This window comes from Protopterus annectens, chromosome 2.part0 (genome assembly GCF_019279795.1).
Source record: "Protopterus annectens isolate FY-2018-M chromosome 2.part0, PAN1.0, whole genome shotgun sequence".
Classification (NCBI taxonomy): domain Eukaryota; kingdom Metazoa; phylum Chordata; order Ceratodontiformes; family Protopteridae; genus Protopterus; species Protopterus annectens.
In genome coordinates this window covers 541,176,523-541,192,170 of record NC_056728.1, presented here as the reverse complement: position 1 = coordinate 541,192,170, position 15,648 = coordinate 541,176,523, and the positions used below count along the sequence as shown (strand labels likewise).

General features: G+C 36.0%; 1 protein-coding gene across 2 annotated transcripts in view; it reads left to right on the top strand.

Moving 5' to 3' along the window:
* Positions 1-15,648, top strand: part of EPHA5 (EPH receptor A5) — a 1,391,623-nt gene that overhangs the window by 1,170,020 nt on the left and 205,955 nt on the right. For both annotated transcript variants that reach the window (XM_044060929.1, XM_044060928.1), the window contains exon 10: positions 14,533-14,658. In XM_044060929.1, coding sequence (XP_043916864.1) covers positions 14,533-14,658 — 126 coding nt within the window. The remainder of the gene's footprint in view (positions 1-14,532; positions 14,659-15,648) is intronic.

Sequence of the window (15,648 nt, the reverse complement as noted above, 5' to 3'; positions counted from 1 at the left end):
TTTCATAGAAAGTGAGATGCTCTGTATGTATAGGACTATTTACAATAACACGCTGCACTGATAGAACTTTAACACTGGCATATGATAGACATATTGAGTACGTTTAATACATTTATTATGTACAGCTGAATATGCTTTTTAAAGTCTGTGTTTATACATGCCATCTTACACTGCTTATCTCAACAACTATCACCGTCTCAGACATATATGGGATTATGACTGTGCTTTGTAGACTCACTTCTCCAGTCTCTTGTATGCTTTGTGTGTTCAATCGCTCCATTCTGTTGCATCTGTTTGTTTAGAATGGATCATGGCTATAAATAGTCTATGGACCAAGACACTTGCCAAGTTAACAAAAGTTAAATTAATAAATAAAGTGAAATAAAACTCTACAGCTGTGGTTAAAGGGTCATGATACTATTAAACAATATTAAAGCCATTGTGTTAATCTCTTTCTGTAACTAACTTTAGTTGTGAAAGAAGGCTGACGTTTTACCATACATGTTTATATGCACGCTCTTGAGACTTATTAACAATGCCAGCATTACTTTGTTTAACAGCATCATTACTAATAGATTATGACATTTTAAGTGAAATTTTAGCAGTGATTTCTGGATGTGTTATGGTAGCTGAAAATAGTGCTACAGGTGATGACAGTCGCAAACAGTTTCTGGGTGCAGATATTCAACAGATTCATACTCACAGTTTCAATAATTACATTCATATTCCTTTTCCTGAAATGCATATATTCTCATCATAACACATATGATTTACCTGTGTACATTGATCAATTATTTATTTATTTATATTTGTTTACCGGGAAAGTCCATCTGGGTAATAAATATCCATTTTCAGCAGAGGCTGAGGAAAAAAGCTCCAGAGAGTTAAATAACATCAAATAAATTATTCGTATACAGTTTTGTATGTGAAATCAAACTTTAAATTGTTATCTATGGTGAGTCCAAGCAATTTGGCATGTGTAACTACTTCAATAGCTGTATTGTTTAAAGAGGTAATGTGGAAGTTACTTTTACCATTGGCACGAGACTTTGTAAATGAATAGTAGTTGTTTGGTCTTTTTGTGATTAAGTGAAACTTTGTTTTGATGTAGCCACAGCTCTACTGAGCTGAAGGCATTTTGTGTCCTGTATTGCACTTTTAGTGGGCTGTCAGATGAGCAGATGAGAGTTGAGTCATCTGCATGATGAATGAGGCAAACTTCCTGAAATGAGGTATATAGGTTACTAATGGAAATGTTAAAGATCAGTGGACCAAGATTAGAGCTTTGAGGAACCCCTGATTTAACTAGGAGAAAGGAGAGAAGAATGAAAGTCATCTGACAGATTGATATAGTTCAGATATGTAGTTAGTGATCCACAGAAGACTTAATTTGGAAAGGCCCAGAGAGGATGTCAGATGATTCTCATGTGACATTGTGTCAAAGGCTTTTTAGAGATCTAGGAAACAGAACAGATAAACTTTCCTTGGTCTCTAGCCTTTTAATTGTGTTGAAAAAATTGAGGAGAGCTGTAGTGGTGCCGTGGTCTGGTCAGAAAACCATGTTATGTTGAGGTTAGGAAATCATTTTGCAAGAGGTACTGTAGGAGTTGCATATGGATCCAGAATCTTAGAAAAAAAAGGGGACAGTGGCAATTGCCCTAAAGTTAGAGATTTCAGAAGAGTTGCCTCCTTTATGGAGGGAAATAATGTTTTTTTTTTTTTCCATAGGGCAGAGACATGGGATTGTCAAATAGATCTATTAATGAGTCTTGAGATTAGGTGGGCTATAGAGTCTGCAGCAAGCTTAAGGTACAGAAATCATCCACAGAAGGAGAACAGGATTTAAGTTTCTTTAATAACTACTTAAACTTATGATGTGGAGACAGGTTGGAGATTGAAGGCATGGATGTCAGGACTAGTAGAGTTTTGAGGTCGATTAAATGGTTGTGGAGATCTTTAGGTAAAAGAAGCTATGATGTTAATGAAGAAAGTTAAATTTGGTGTCTATTTCTGAGGGGGATAAGTCCAAATATGGGTTTGATGAGGAAGGAAAGCCAGGTTGAAACATTTTCTTAATTGAGCTCCAGAATTTCTTTGGATTTTTTTATGATTATCTTGTGGGTCACAATAAAAGTTTTGTGGGTGTTTTATAAGAATTGGGGGCAGGGGATGATGGAATGGATGAGGCCGAGGGGCTGCAGATGGGATGGATGTCACCACAAACATTGATTTTAGAGATGAGAATTAGGATTAGAAAAATATGAATTTATTCCAGGTTATGTCAAAGTGAAGTGAATGCTTAGATGCTTTGTATTTGAAAAGATGACTATGTTGGACATTAAATAAGTTTGATGAAACATATATGGAGGAGGGTTTAGAGTGAGTATAGGTAGGGTGGCTGGCAGTGTATGAATGTGAATAAAGTGTAAGAGTAACATGGCAGGTAGTTAGGTGACATATAATTAATAATAAAAATGTGAAGATGCAAAAGGATAACAGGGTAGATAGAGAGGAGCATGGAGGAGTTAAGGGGAGATTATAGTTGAATGAAAAGAAAAACACATTAAAGGTAAAGGGAAGAAGAATATTTGAGAGTGGAAATGTCCTGCTGGAGATTCCATGCAGGGTCGCTCCTTATTATTGACATAGAGAAAGGTTAAGATTTTATAGTCAGTTAGAGAAATGTAGAATATACCTCAGCATGGTAGGGTGAATTTGTGAATTAAAGCAAGTATTAGGAGAATGATTAAGTGGGTGATATGTGTAACAAAAGGTTTGTGGGTATTATGTTTTCTGTTAATATATAATAAAAGGAAGGGTAGTAGTGAAGATGAACATGCTGAGGAGGAAGAAGTGAATATTGTACAAGGTAGAAAATGACAGTAAAAGTGTACATTGTAACAATAGAGAAGAGTAAATAAGTTACAGAGCATTAATGTGTAGGGGAAGGTGACATAAGATTCAAAGGGTATGTTTGAATGCTAGTTGATAATGAGATAGTAGTAGGGATTGGTGAGGCTAGAAGGAAAAGGAGGGGATATGAATGAAGAAGGGGAGGGGGCATGTTCCATATAAATTTAGATGAGCGGTTGGGTGAGAATTGGGGATAAAGAAGAGGAGTGTAATGAATCCAAATATAGTGAGCCCTAGCTTAGTGAGGGTGAACAGAATGGGCTAGAACCCTTGACAGTTAAAGGTATTACCTAAGAAAAACAATCAGGGACAATGGAGGTAAGGAAAAGTTTAAACAGCAGTGTGTGTAGTTTTGTTAAAATAATGTGAGCAATTCAACAAGACAGTGGAGCAGATAAAGTTTATAAAAGTTGCTAATGGTTAAGAAAGGCATATATTAAAGCCAAAACAAGTTATTCGTAAGCAAGAAATCCATATTCATTAAAGTAAAATGACTTTAACAAGCCTCAAATACATTAACATATGAAGTGTCTTTTTTCTTTCGAAGTAGTACTGGCTACACGTTCAGTGGTTCAGATAGCTTTAGCTGAAAATACAAGTAGCAGAACAGAAATAATTTTATGTAGAAAGATGATGATACTGACAACTTTCAAGACTTGGTGGAAGGGACAATCTTGCAAGGCCTGCTCAGCTCTGTTCCTTCGGGTGTGTGTAGTTGTGGCAGTGGTAGAGTAGCTGTGCTTATACTAATTGTAAAAGTAACTTAAAGCTGTTTGAATTATTTCAATTATGGATGCTTGAATTTGCTATTTGCACTTAAATTCTGGTCTAGTGTCATCCTTTCTTTCTCCTTATTTTAACATTAAATTATTTTGTGTTTCTGTATCATAAAACTGTTTCTACTAAATCTGTTTCCTCTGAAGTTTTTTTTTTGGTTTTGCTTTTTGAGAAGAGCGATTACCCACTTTCTACAGACCTGATCATTAGATACTCCCTGTGTTGATTATCCCATTCATTCCCAATACAATGATGTTACAGCCAAATGAGATTGGCCATAGTTTATGCAGCAGTCAGGGATAGGTATTTTTTTTTATTTTTCAGCCCTAACCCCATTGCACATATATTGTAAGTTAGCCAGGATTCAATGTATAATGAGCTTCAGTGAAACCTTAGCTGTGTTTCGGGGATGGTGTCACTTAGAACACACCGCCCTCCACTCAAATGTCTTGTTATGAAATATTTTCCTTCAAATCATGTTTTCCGTTGATGTATGGGCGATTGAATTTTCATTGAGAAGCTGTTCCACTTTGAACTCTGAATGCAGTCGTAGATTCTTTTTTCTCTACAGATCACATGGTAAAGATTGTTTAATAGAGTAAGAAACCAATAAAGCCTACTTGTATTAACTCGGCATTGCACCTGTTCATCATTTGCTGCAAGCAGTAGAGTTTCTTTGAATTATCAGATATACATTTTAGATGATATTCGCCCATGTGATTGCAGCATACTGCAGACTCTTATCAATAAAGTAATCCAATATTTGTATTGATTCCATCGCCACTGAGATCTGTCTAGGGCAATGAACAGGATCTCTGTTCTCTGGGCTAACCATATAGATTCTGTTAAAGTAAGGACTGAGGACTGTGAGTGTCAAGTGCCCTATATGTTAAATACTGTTTTTATCAAGGAAAGTTCATAGTCCTCTCTCAGGTATTTACTGAGGAGTGTCTAAGGGCCCCATAGAGCAGTGGCTTGTTCTGTCTCTTTCCAAAGGTTAGTTTCAGATTGTGCTAGGACTTTTTACAAATTCTCTTGACCTCATTTATATTGTGATTAGTCTTTCTTCTTTCCTTGATGCAGTATAGAGTTAAGATTCAATTTCATTTAGTACCACTGATATCCCCACAGACAGGATTATGATTTTGTTCTCTAAAGAGGATTCTTTAAATATTTCAAGTAGAGAAATGTTTGCATTTTCTAGCACCAAGAATACTGACAAAAAAAAATGTATTACCGTGCCTATGGGTAAAGAATGACTTACGCTGCCATCTTGGATTCAAGCCAGTCTTATCAACCTGAAGGATTGCTGTTTTTTCCCATTAAAAATTAAAGACATTTTATCAACAATGATTTTTGCACATCAAATTAGTTTTACGGTCATAGTTTTAGGTAAATGCAAGAAACAGCTTCTTTTTTGTGGTAAAAGTAACTATTTTCTGAGGTTTCTCAATTAAAATGTAAAACAATAAATAAATAAAAATAAAAGTAAATAAACTCTTGAAGAATATATTTACCTGCTGAGCTCCTACTTAGACCTGTGTTGGCATGAGTAATAGAAACTGTGGTATATTGGAGCCTAACCAAGAATACGCTGTGACCTTTTTCATACTCATAAGGAAAAAAAGAATGTAAAAAAGTTACTACTAAGCCTACGTCAGAGCTGCAATGTAAGAAGTTTACTGTCAAATATGTTAGAATGAAAAGGAGAGGCAATGAATGCATGAGTGTTCACACAAATACTTCTTCATCCAACTTTAATTACAAGTGAAAAACAAACAAGTTATACAATTCATACTCCACATTGGTAACACTGCTTAGCATATGGTGTGTATCAGGTGCCTTATAACAATTCCAAGGGGCATAGCTGTGATTCCTAAAATTTAAAAATGTAATTTTGCCTGTACAATTCTAAATTCAAAACCTGCTGAGAGTGTTAGATCTGTAGTTACTGTTGTAGCATGAATAGTCTATAAAGATATCTCTGTTTATTATGCCAAACTGTAAAATCCTGCTAAATGCTTCAGCTGTTATGGACTAACAACTAAAATCATCCAAAATGGCAGTGGGCAGGATGTCATGGATGTTACAATCAGACGGGTCTCCTTGCAAGCTAGAGTGTCCAGAGATTAGATGTAGTCATTGGTTTTCTAGCAGAGAACAGACTTCTGCAAGTATAATTACAGTGCTGTGTCAAGCCCCTAGTGATAGTCTTTCCCTGAAGTTCATACTGAGAGGTAAAGCTGTACAGGATCTTAATAAAGGAACAAGAAACTCAAAACCCAGTGGACCGACAGCTTGCTACTGCAGTGCTGATTATGTCAAGCCCACTCAAAAGAATCCAGCATTTGAAGCATTTTCAAAAATGCAAGGGAATAAACAATGCCCTGTCATTTTATGAGTTCAGTTCCAGTGAGTAGTTAAGACAGATTTCTGTAACTCAAGTGATATTCTGTTAGAAGAACAGATTGAAGTAAAAGCATATAACTGATGTCGATAGACTGCAGATGACACACCTAATACTTGGTACTTTAACCCGGCTATACTGTATGCCATGAACATTGTTCAAACAAATCAAAATAATACAGCATTTAAACACATAACTTGAGACTGTGCAAAGAATAGAAGTACCACCTTTAAGCAAAAAAATGTTGAAAGTGATATATCTTACTTTGTCAGGCATACCATAACTACAAATAGAGTACAAAATGAAAAGTGAGCAACAATCATGCATACAGTATTGTGCAGTTTGTGTGAAAAAGACATAAAGAGAGACAGGTAGAAATTGCAATACTCAAAAAACTATAAAATTTGTTGTTGCAGATCATAAAAAGATGTGGAAATCTACAAATATATTGAACTTTAGGGGGCAAGAATATGAGAAATGTCTGACATAAAGCAATAGAAAAAAATAAATATATGCGGCACAAGATGAAACAAAATACAAATAAGCTGATGAATGAAGTTCATTTGAAAATTGTGAGTTTGGCTCTGAGCCAACGTAAATGAAAAGGCTGTTTTTTCTACTTCCTTTTTACTGTCACCCTAATGGAATTCCTGCTTGTTGCCCAGGCAGACAAACAAAGTGATATGGAGAGGCATTATTTATATATTTGGGGCTAGTTTTTGCCTCTGTCACAGCTGAGCATCAGGTGTTCCATGTGCTTCACCTTCATCATACTACCAAACCTTCCTACAGACTTTGTGTGTCAGTTTTCTGAACTAATCAAGGCATCCAGTGGTAGCATCACACTACTACCATTGGAGGGTTTTTGTTTGTTACTTCCGACCTCTGTGCCTCCCTACTAACACTCTGATAGCGGAGTCTGCAATGGACATCAGTAGTGGTCTGTCCCTCGTATCTCTAAGGGGTTGATGCCAGCATGAAAACCCTGCATACCCTCGGGCAACAACATGCATTTTTCCTTTATCTCTCCCAGGGAATCAAAGCACAAAAGTATACATCCAGTGTGTGCACACCTCCTTCCTTTCCTGAAGGATGAACGTGCATCTCCTACCTGGCTCCTATCAAGCTGGAAGAAACTATTCAATTATCGGTTTGCTGGGCCAAAAAATCAGAGCTTTATTCTTCTGTCCTGAACTTACATGCACAGAGTACATCACTAGCGACCATGTTTCTGACTATCAAACATTGATCAGAGCTTTTTTATTGTAGCTGCTGGTACTTTTTCGTAAGCACAACAGATCTTGTATTGCAATGAATGTAGCATGCTAAGAATGATGAAAGTGCATAAAGATGTCAGTAGTACAGATGATCAAGCCCTTAATTGCAGAAACAGGGGAAGTAATTGTGTAGGTGTAGCCGTGACTTCTTTGCAGTGCTGTGTATGTTCATGAAAAAAGTGCCGTTTATTTTTTAACTGTTTCTTGCAAGGAGATTTCAAAAGCTAGCAGAATTCGAAGAGTGGCTCTGTAAACTACAATCAGCCTTGAAGACTGATTTGTAGCTTGTGCTGGTGGTATAGGAGTGGCTTGGTGGATTCGTGGCACAGATAGGGAGGATGAGTGCACCTGTTCTAGTGGAACGGGATGCATGCACCCAGTGGCACATGAACATGAGTTGATCCCCAAGGTGGAACCAGGGAAAACAACTGTGTGGTGGCCCCTGTGGGTGGGTGGAACAGTCCTGCTTACATCAGCCCCTTGTATAAGTGCGGGACCAAGTAGCACTGACCCTTATTGCACCCTCCACCCATTAGCTGTCACTGGTCAGGTGCAGAGGGGTAGGGAGAAAAATGAAAAACATGACAAACAACTCCTAATAGCTGTCTAACTGATGACCCCTCATGGCTCACCCTTGCCACTCATGATGTCAATATATTGACTTTTTGGCTGAGAGGGGGTTGATGATCTGCAGACAGCAGAAGCAAAGAGAATAAAAACAACAAAAAAATGAAATGTGATTTATAATGGACTAGTAAATAAAAATAATAAATAAATACACTGCAATGATCTGGCAACAGTACTGCAGTGCATGTGAAATATTTCATATCAATTATAAGAATCATGGGGAATATAAGGCTCTTTGGCCAAAGGCCATTTGTGCCTTGCCAAAACTACACTCTTGTACCAAAAAGAAGCAAAGGTCTTTTTTTATGAGGGAAGGTCTGCATGCTGCAGAATGCATTTTAGGGTAGCCACTCAATTGTCTGTACTATGTTTAAAGGATGGCATGGAGTCACATTGCTTGCCATGCAAGGGACGTTTTTACAGATCAAGAGGCAGCGCTGTGTAGTGAACGTTTCTCTCCTTTTAGTTGTGTTTATTACTTGATGTAAACTGAGACAAATTGTTCAAGAATGAGCTGCTCTCTTAGATTTATAGAGAAGGAAGAGGTCATGGATAATAGACATCCTGAGGGCAAGAAAGGCAAGACACAGGTCTCCCTCAAGAGTCTATATGGTATGGAGAAGAACCATAGTGATTCCAGCCTTTTCCTGAAAGCTAAGATTTTTGAGGCCTTAGATTCTTATTTTTAGGAACCTCTGTGTTTTTGGTAATATTTTTGATGTGTGTAGTGATGATACGTGCTAGAGGATGCATTATGTTCTATGACGGGTCTCCCTGGTCTTAGACAAGATCCCATTTTTGATTAATTTTGAAATCCAGGAACTTTAACCCCTGATTAAATATTCACTGGAGAGTAGGGTGTCTTTGATAGAATAGGTGGTAGGAATTTGTTTTACAAATGAGATGCTACTGCATTTCTTGTCATTTAGTGTGAACCCATTTTCAGTGCACAAAAGTTTTCTGATGCTAGCTAAATAACCTATTGTTGAACTCAGTTATCTTTTCCTTAAATGTAGGCCTCATTCTAAGTGAATGAAGACTGCCACCCAAGACTCTTATCCTTGACTGAAGCATGTGTATCTTATTTTCATATTTCAGCTTGTCCATCTGCATGCCCTTCATTGTCTTTTGAAACAGATTGTTCACTCTTGACACTGTTATAAACTACCATCATGTCATAGGTCATAGTCATACTAGATGAAATGGTCCTATTTGGCTGCATGCTTTTTTATGATGTTCCAGATATTAGTGTTAACTGACTTCCAAAATGTTGTTTCCACTGTGCTTTTACAAATATTTGCTTGTGTATAAATCAGTAGTTGACTGAGGTCTCTGGTTATGTAATTGTTTTGGTTTGACAGCTTATCTATGTAGGGTCTACTTTATCCCCTTCTGAAATGCAGTTTTGCCAAAATTATGACCCAATCTCAGGATAAGAACAGCAGAATTTCTTTTAAAAATAGTCACTTCATTAAACATCAGTCAGTAGGTTCCACAAATTACAGCGTTGTTTTAGACTGCAACATAGTTAAGAGGGTGTTTCACAAATATAAGTACATTCTCAAAGTAATGACAGAACCAGGGACATGGAAAATATGATCGCTCATCCTTTTAATACACTTCAGAAGGTACTGAAAAACAATGCAGCCAGAGAACTATCACAGAAGAGCAGATATTGTTATTTGTAGAACACAGAGATTGGCACAGCTCTAGCCTAGGTTGTCTCTTGTGTGATGTTTGCATGTTCTGCCTGTCTCCACATTTTTTTTTTTTTTTGCCACAGTGTATGGTTTCACAGCCTGCCTGCAAATTAACCACAGGTTTGCTTTTTCTGTGTACAGGTGAGTATGTGATTGCGTGTGTGTGTGCGTGTGTGTGTGCGTGTGTGTGTGTGTGTGTGTGTGTGTGTGTGTGTGTGTGTGCGTGTGTGTGAGATTATGTACATTTACACATGTTCTCTCATGCCCACTGTGACCCTTGACAGCCTCTAACCTCCTGCTTCATCCTGAATAAGATAAGCAGGTATAATAAAATGAATGACTGAATGAATAGAAATGTTCTCACGAAAGAAGACAGCCTTTAACGAGACTGTGAATTAGAAATGTACATGCAGCAAGGACTGCTCGACCAAGGAACCATGGACTGTAATGTTTGCATTGCAAAAATGGTGATTGATGAAATGATTATGAAGATGGTATTATGTTATCTAGGAGAGCAATGATTACAGAAATAAGCCAGTGTTAAATAAATTTGACTTTGCAGGTGCTGTAGCTGCCTGGTTCACAGCTAGTGTCAAGTAAGCTTTTATATCAAGCCAGCTACTGTAATCACTGTCCAAGTGTCATGTTCACATGTCACCATGTTAGGAGAGCACTTGACTAACTTGTTTCATGTTTGTTCTAACTTTCATACTCTCACAAAGAACCAATTTAACTTCACAGACTGCAATTGCATACGTTTACAAAATATGGATTAAAAACCTCTGCTTGGGAATGCCACATTGGATGGACACTAATTTTTCTGCTGTCATTCCCATCCAGGATGGTTAAAGTATACACAAAATACTATCCTGGACAGCATTTTGACTAAATTTATTTTAGGAAGACTGCAAATCCCTGTTGGAATCTTTGGACCCATTTAATTCGTTAGTCTTGAATATTACCATTGTTTTACTCCACGTACTGCATGGCTTAAAGTTAAGACCATTCTACAACTAAGACTGATCACAAGTTTGTGGCCATTAATCCACGAAGTAAATTAGACCTTATTGGTCTTCACATATTCATTGACTTCCCTTCTTCCACAGTGTCAGAGGTACTAAATGCCATTAAGTCACTCAGAGAAATTATCAAATGATATAAGAAACAATAGGATCACCTTGATCAGAAACTGGAACAAAAGAGAATGATTTTTCAAGAATTGAAATCTAGTACTAATGTACATTCAACCGGCACTGAGGAGTTATAACAGCTGAACAGAAGACTGGCATTAAAGCTGGGTGATTTAAAAAATAAGTTGTAATGGAATAATATCTACATAACTGGTCCACCTTAAGGTAAACAAGGGTATGGCCTTGGTTTTTATTAAAGAAGAGTTATGCTCACTGCTGAACCAGCCCATATCTGTGGAAGTGGAATTGTCTCATAAGATTAAAATCACAAGCAGATCCAGTTTCCTGAGACATTTATCATACATTGAGGCAGTTCTGAGAAGATCCAGATAGCATTTATCATATAATACTTAAACTGTGGACAGTAAGGCAGTTCTGAGAAGATCCAGATAATTGGAAAGCTCATCTGCATTTTCCTTGGGCTGTGGTGTTTCTTTATATAATAAGCATGACACATTTTTTTTCTTATGCTTATGAGAGTTAAGGTCTGTGCTTTCCAGGTACAACCAAGGATTTCAAGCACCTTGATTGTTAAAAAAGGAAAATATACTATTTTTGTTTGGCTGTTCATTGTAACTATCTCTTGTAGATGGATGTGCATATAAACACATTACTTCTTTGGGCCATACACAAGTTGATAAACAAGGTCACTATTTGATGTCATCCCTTCCATCAACCTTAGATGTTAAAAGAAATTTATGTTCATATCCAGAGACTTTGATTAAAACACAGATTGTAATCAGGACCTAGGTCAAAGATTCTCTGAAAGTGTGAGTGAATGGAAATGGACACAGATCACTCAGCAGAGGCTGTCCAACAATATATGAACTGATAATTGTTCATAGGTTCTTAGGTAGTTTCTAGGCTAGCTACCATTGTGGGCCATTTTAGACCTAGTCAGTTTTCCCATTCGTGCTCAAATTAACATGTCTATTTGGTGTTTGATTGGCCTTGCCCATCCAATGGTCAGTAATTATATATATATATATATATATATATATATATATATATATATATATATATATATATATATATATATATATATATATATTAGATATAGATATATAGATAGATATAGATATATATTATTCCTATGAAAATAACTGTGATCATACCATAGATAATTTGAAGGAATGGGATAAAGTATTTAGGAGCTGCTTCTTTGAAATTGTAATACAGGGAGGCAGTTTCCAGCCATATGCCAATTCTTCACAGCAGATGGATGTATTTTAAGGTTTTGAGTTTGTGACCTTGGACCCTCCAATGCCTGAGCCAATGCCTGAGATTGAGCTATTGGAGAAATAATAGATTAGGGAAAATTTACTAAAGATAGTGACTGTACTCACTTTGGGAGTTAAATTAACTTTGGTGTTAATATATGCTATCCTTTGCTAGATCTAATGGAGGGTTTTGACATATTTTATCTAATTACCTTGTCATGTCTGATCATATCAGTAGTTGTCAGTTACTCCTGCACTCTGTGGAAGACTTGACACTGTTCTTGTGATTTATTTTCCTGACAGTATCTACTTATTTTTACTTTGACCTCATATAACCTGCCATGATGACTGCACTAAAGCTTTTTACTAAGATTCATAGTATTTTTGATCATGAAGACACAGATGATTTTAACGGGGACTATATTATACGAGAAACCCATATCCGAAGTTCTATTTCTGAAAAGAAAAGTATTTGTATACCTACATTCTGTATTACCTATTTAAAGAAATATAATTTTTGTATATGCAAAGAGATGATGGAGATCCCAGAATTGTTTGTGTTATTGCTATCAAGAAGCCAAGTATCTGCTTGTAGTGTAGGATTGTCATGAGTGTCACACAATCTAGTATAGTACATGTTCAAAGCCAGTATGGCTCTTAGGTGTGTTATTCCCAATCTTTTCATCCAAAATTATGATTCCTGGAAATTTGAGGAACTTCGTTGAAGTAAAACTCATATATAACGGCTTACATTATTATCATCTATAATTAAAGCAATTATTTTTAGACAATGGACAATAATGCCTGCTAACATTTGCAAATATCTTCATTGTTATATATTTAAATTTAAGAGGTCACATGATGTTCACCTTACAATTGCTGTTAATGATGAATTGTGAAATATTTTGCATGCATAATGCACTGTAATGCATTTTCATATTTTAGAGATATTTTCTTGTACTTATTGTATGTGTGCATGTTTTGTTTATATCATATCATCTGTCCAGTATGATGGAGTGCAATAAAGTTTGTTAAACATTTCTGGATTAAAAAGTACCTAGATAATATTTACTTACTTCTGGGCCATAACTTGTAAATGAAAATTTTGTATAAAACATTATGATACTAATTTTTCAGAAAATGTTTTGTAATGTTTGAAGCCAACTGGACTGCCTTTTTTAAGAATGTGTTTGGTTAATTACTAATCACATTTGCGTTTTTATATGAAGAAAGGCCACAACTTCCACTAGGTTACTGCATGGCTTGTTTTATATTAACTTCTGGGGACTTGTGATTTTAATTAGGGGAAATGTCAAGAGTCTTTGCATCCACCATATTAGATGCTAATCCATATATATGAAAATTAATATTAGTTCAAATTAGACTCTGCCAATGTAGCTATTTTCATTTATAGAATGTTTCCTCAGGTTTAAAACATCTTTTCTGCTGTCCTTGATATATAACTTAGTTCTGTCTCTCTCACATTTTCTTATATAAACATGAGTAATAAGATGTATACATCTCTAAAAAGCATAGTTCTTCAAATTGTGTCTCATTCACAGTAAATAAACAAATGCATAATTTACTGAAATATGACACAGTGCGGAGGTGGTGCTGCAGTAGCGTTGTCACCTCACAGTTAGACATTGCCCGTCCAATTCTCAGTTAGTGCGTCTTCTTTGTGGCGACATGCATGAATGGGCATTCCTTCGTTGAAGGTTGTGCATTAGGCCCGGCAAGCCAGCACATAAAAATCTACTGCCAATCATTAGCAGACCGGAGTTCCACTGTGGCGACCCCTAACCGGGAAATGCCGAAAGACACGAACAAACTGCATTACAAATGTAAACAGACTTTTTCAAGATTTTTAATTTCAGTTGTAGCTTCATTAATATGTTAATAGCTGTTTACAAATGTCATGTCATAGTGATGTTTTCATTGGTATTGTTGTTTTCTTTCTTCTAACTCTGTTCGCAGTAGTAGTTACTCCATGACTGTGTGTTTCTAGCTTAATGTCAAATTAACAAAACTGACAAAGATCTGGGTATGCTAATAAAAAGCCAGGTGTACAGCTTCTACAAATAATCATACATAAAAAGGAACAGCATTTATTAATTCAGTATTGTAGAAGAAAAAGTGAAGTATTGTAATCCTGGTTACTGAGGAAGGAACATGATTGCATGTGTGTGTGTGTGTGTGTGTGTGTGTGTGTGTGTGTGTGTGTGTGTGTGTGTGTGTGTGTGTGTGCGCATGTGTACATGTATTCTGTATGTGTGTGTGTGTGTGTGTGTGTGTGTGTGTGTGTGTGTGTGTGTGTGTGTGTGTGTGTGTGTGTGTGTGTATGTGTGTGTTAAGAGTTAAAAACTGTAATATAAAGCGAAAAATTGCATCTAGTCCACTCAGGCATATTTTTTTTTGCAGTTAAGCTACCTGGAATAAAAACTTATATTGATCCACACACCTATGAGGATCCAAATCAGGCAGTCCATGAATTCGCCAAGGAGATCGATGCCTCTTGTATCTCTATTGAAAGGGTGATTGGAGCTGGTATGTAAATGTCATTTACACAATTGCATTTTATTTAATTTCTTTCATTTCTCTCTTTCTTTCTTTCTTTTGTATTCTTTCTTCCATTCTTCCTTATAGTAGTATGGACAAAATGGTAAGTAATACATGCATCATGAACTATACATCTACTGTAAGAAGGCTTATTTGTTTTTCCTACTTCTAATTTTATTACCTGTTAACTGATTTAAGGATAACAAAAGAAGCCAAAAGAGATATTATATTACCAGTAGAAATTGTATATATTCTTAATTTAGTTGTAGCACATTTCACCCATTGTGCTTAAAATCGACTAAATGTGTGATCTCACTTCAGGAATGGATACTGTGGCAATTCATTATAACATTTCGGTTTACATACTAGTGAAACTGCATTGGTTCAGAAATTCTTTGCAGCTTTCCTGTTACCCAGAATAGGCCAACAGTGGACTTGTGTTAGTGCTTCAGCACTGGTATTGATATTGCCAGATAGGAGGTTTCCATATGCATGGCATTACCATGTCCTTCTTCTATTTTTTACCCTTTCTCTCACTTTAGAAACCAACAGTCAGTCAGAAATATTGTTTTTGCAAATGTTTTTCGTTTAGTCATAATATCTTATACAGGTCTCATTAGTCTTGAAAAGTTTATGATGCTCTACACGGTAAACATTTACAAAATTATGTTCTTATAGACACATTTCAAATTTTTTGAGGAAATAAATTTTATTGAAGAAATATTTCACAAACATTTTTGTAACATTAACATTATATACACAAGAAAAAAGTTGAATAAAATGCTTTAACTCATATCTGAATACACACTTTATAACATTTTTAGTTTTCATTAACACTGGCTTCATAAGGCTAGCCATATACACTGCCTAAAAATTACCTGATTAGCAGTAAGAATATTGTCTTCCTCATATAAAATTGCAACAAAAAGAGAAAATTTAAATGATTTTAAGCAGTTTATCTTATACATATGCTAGCCT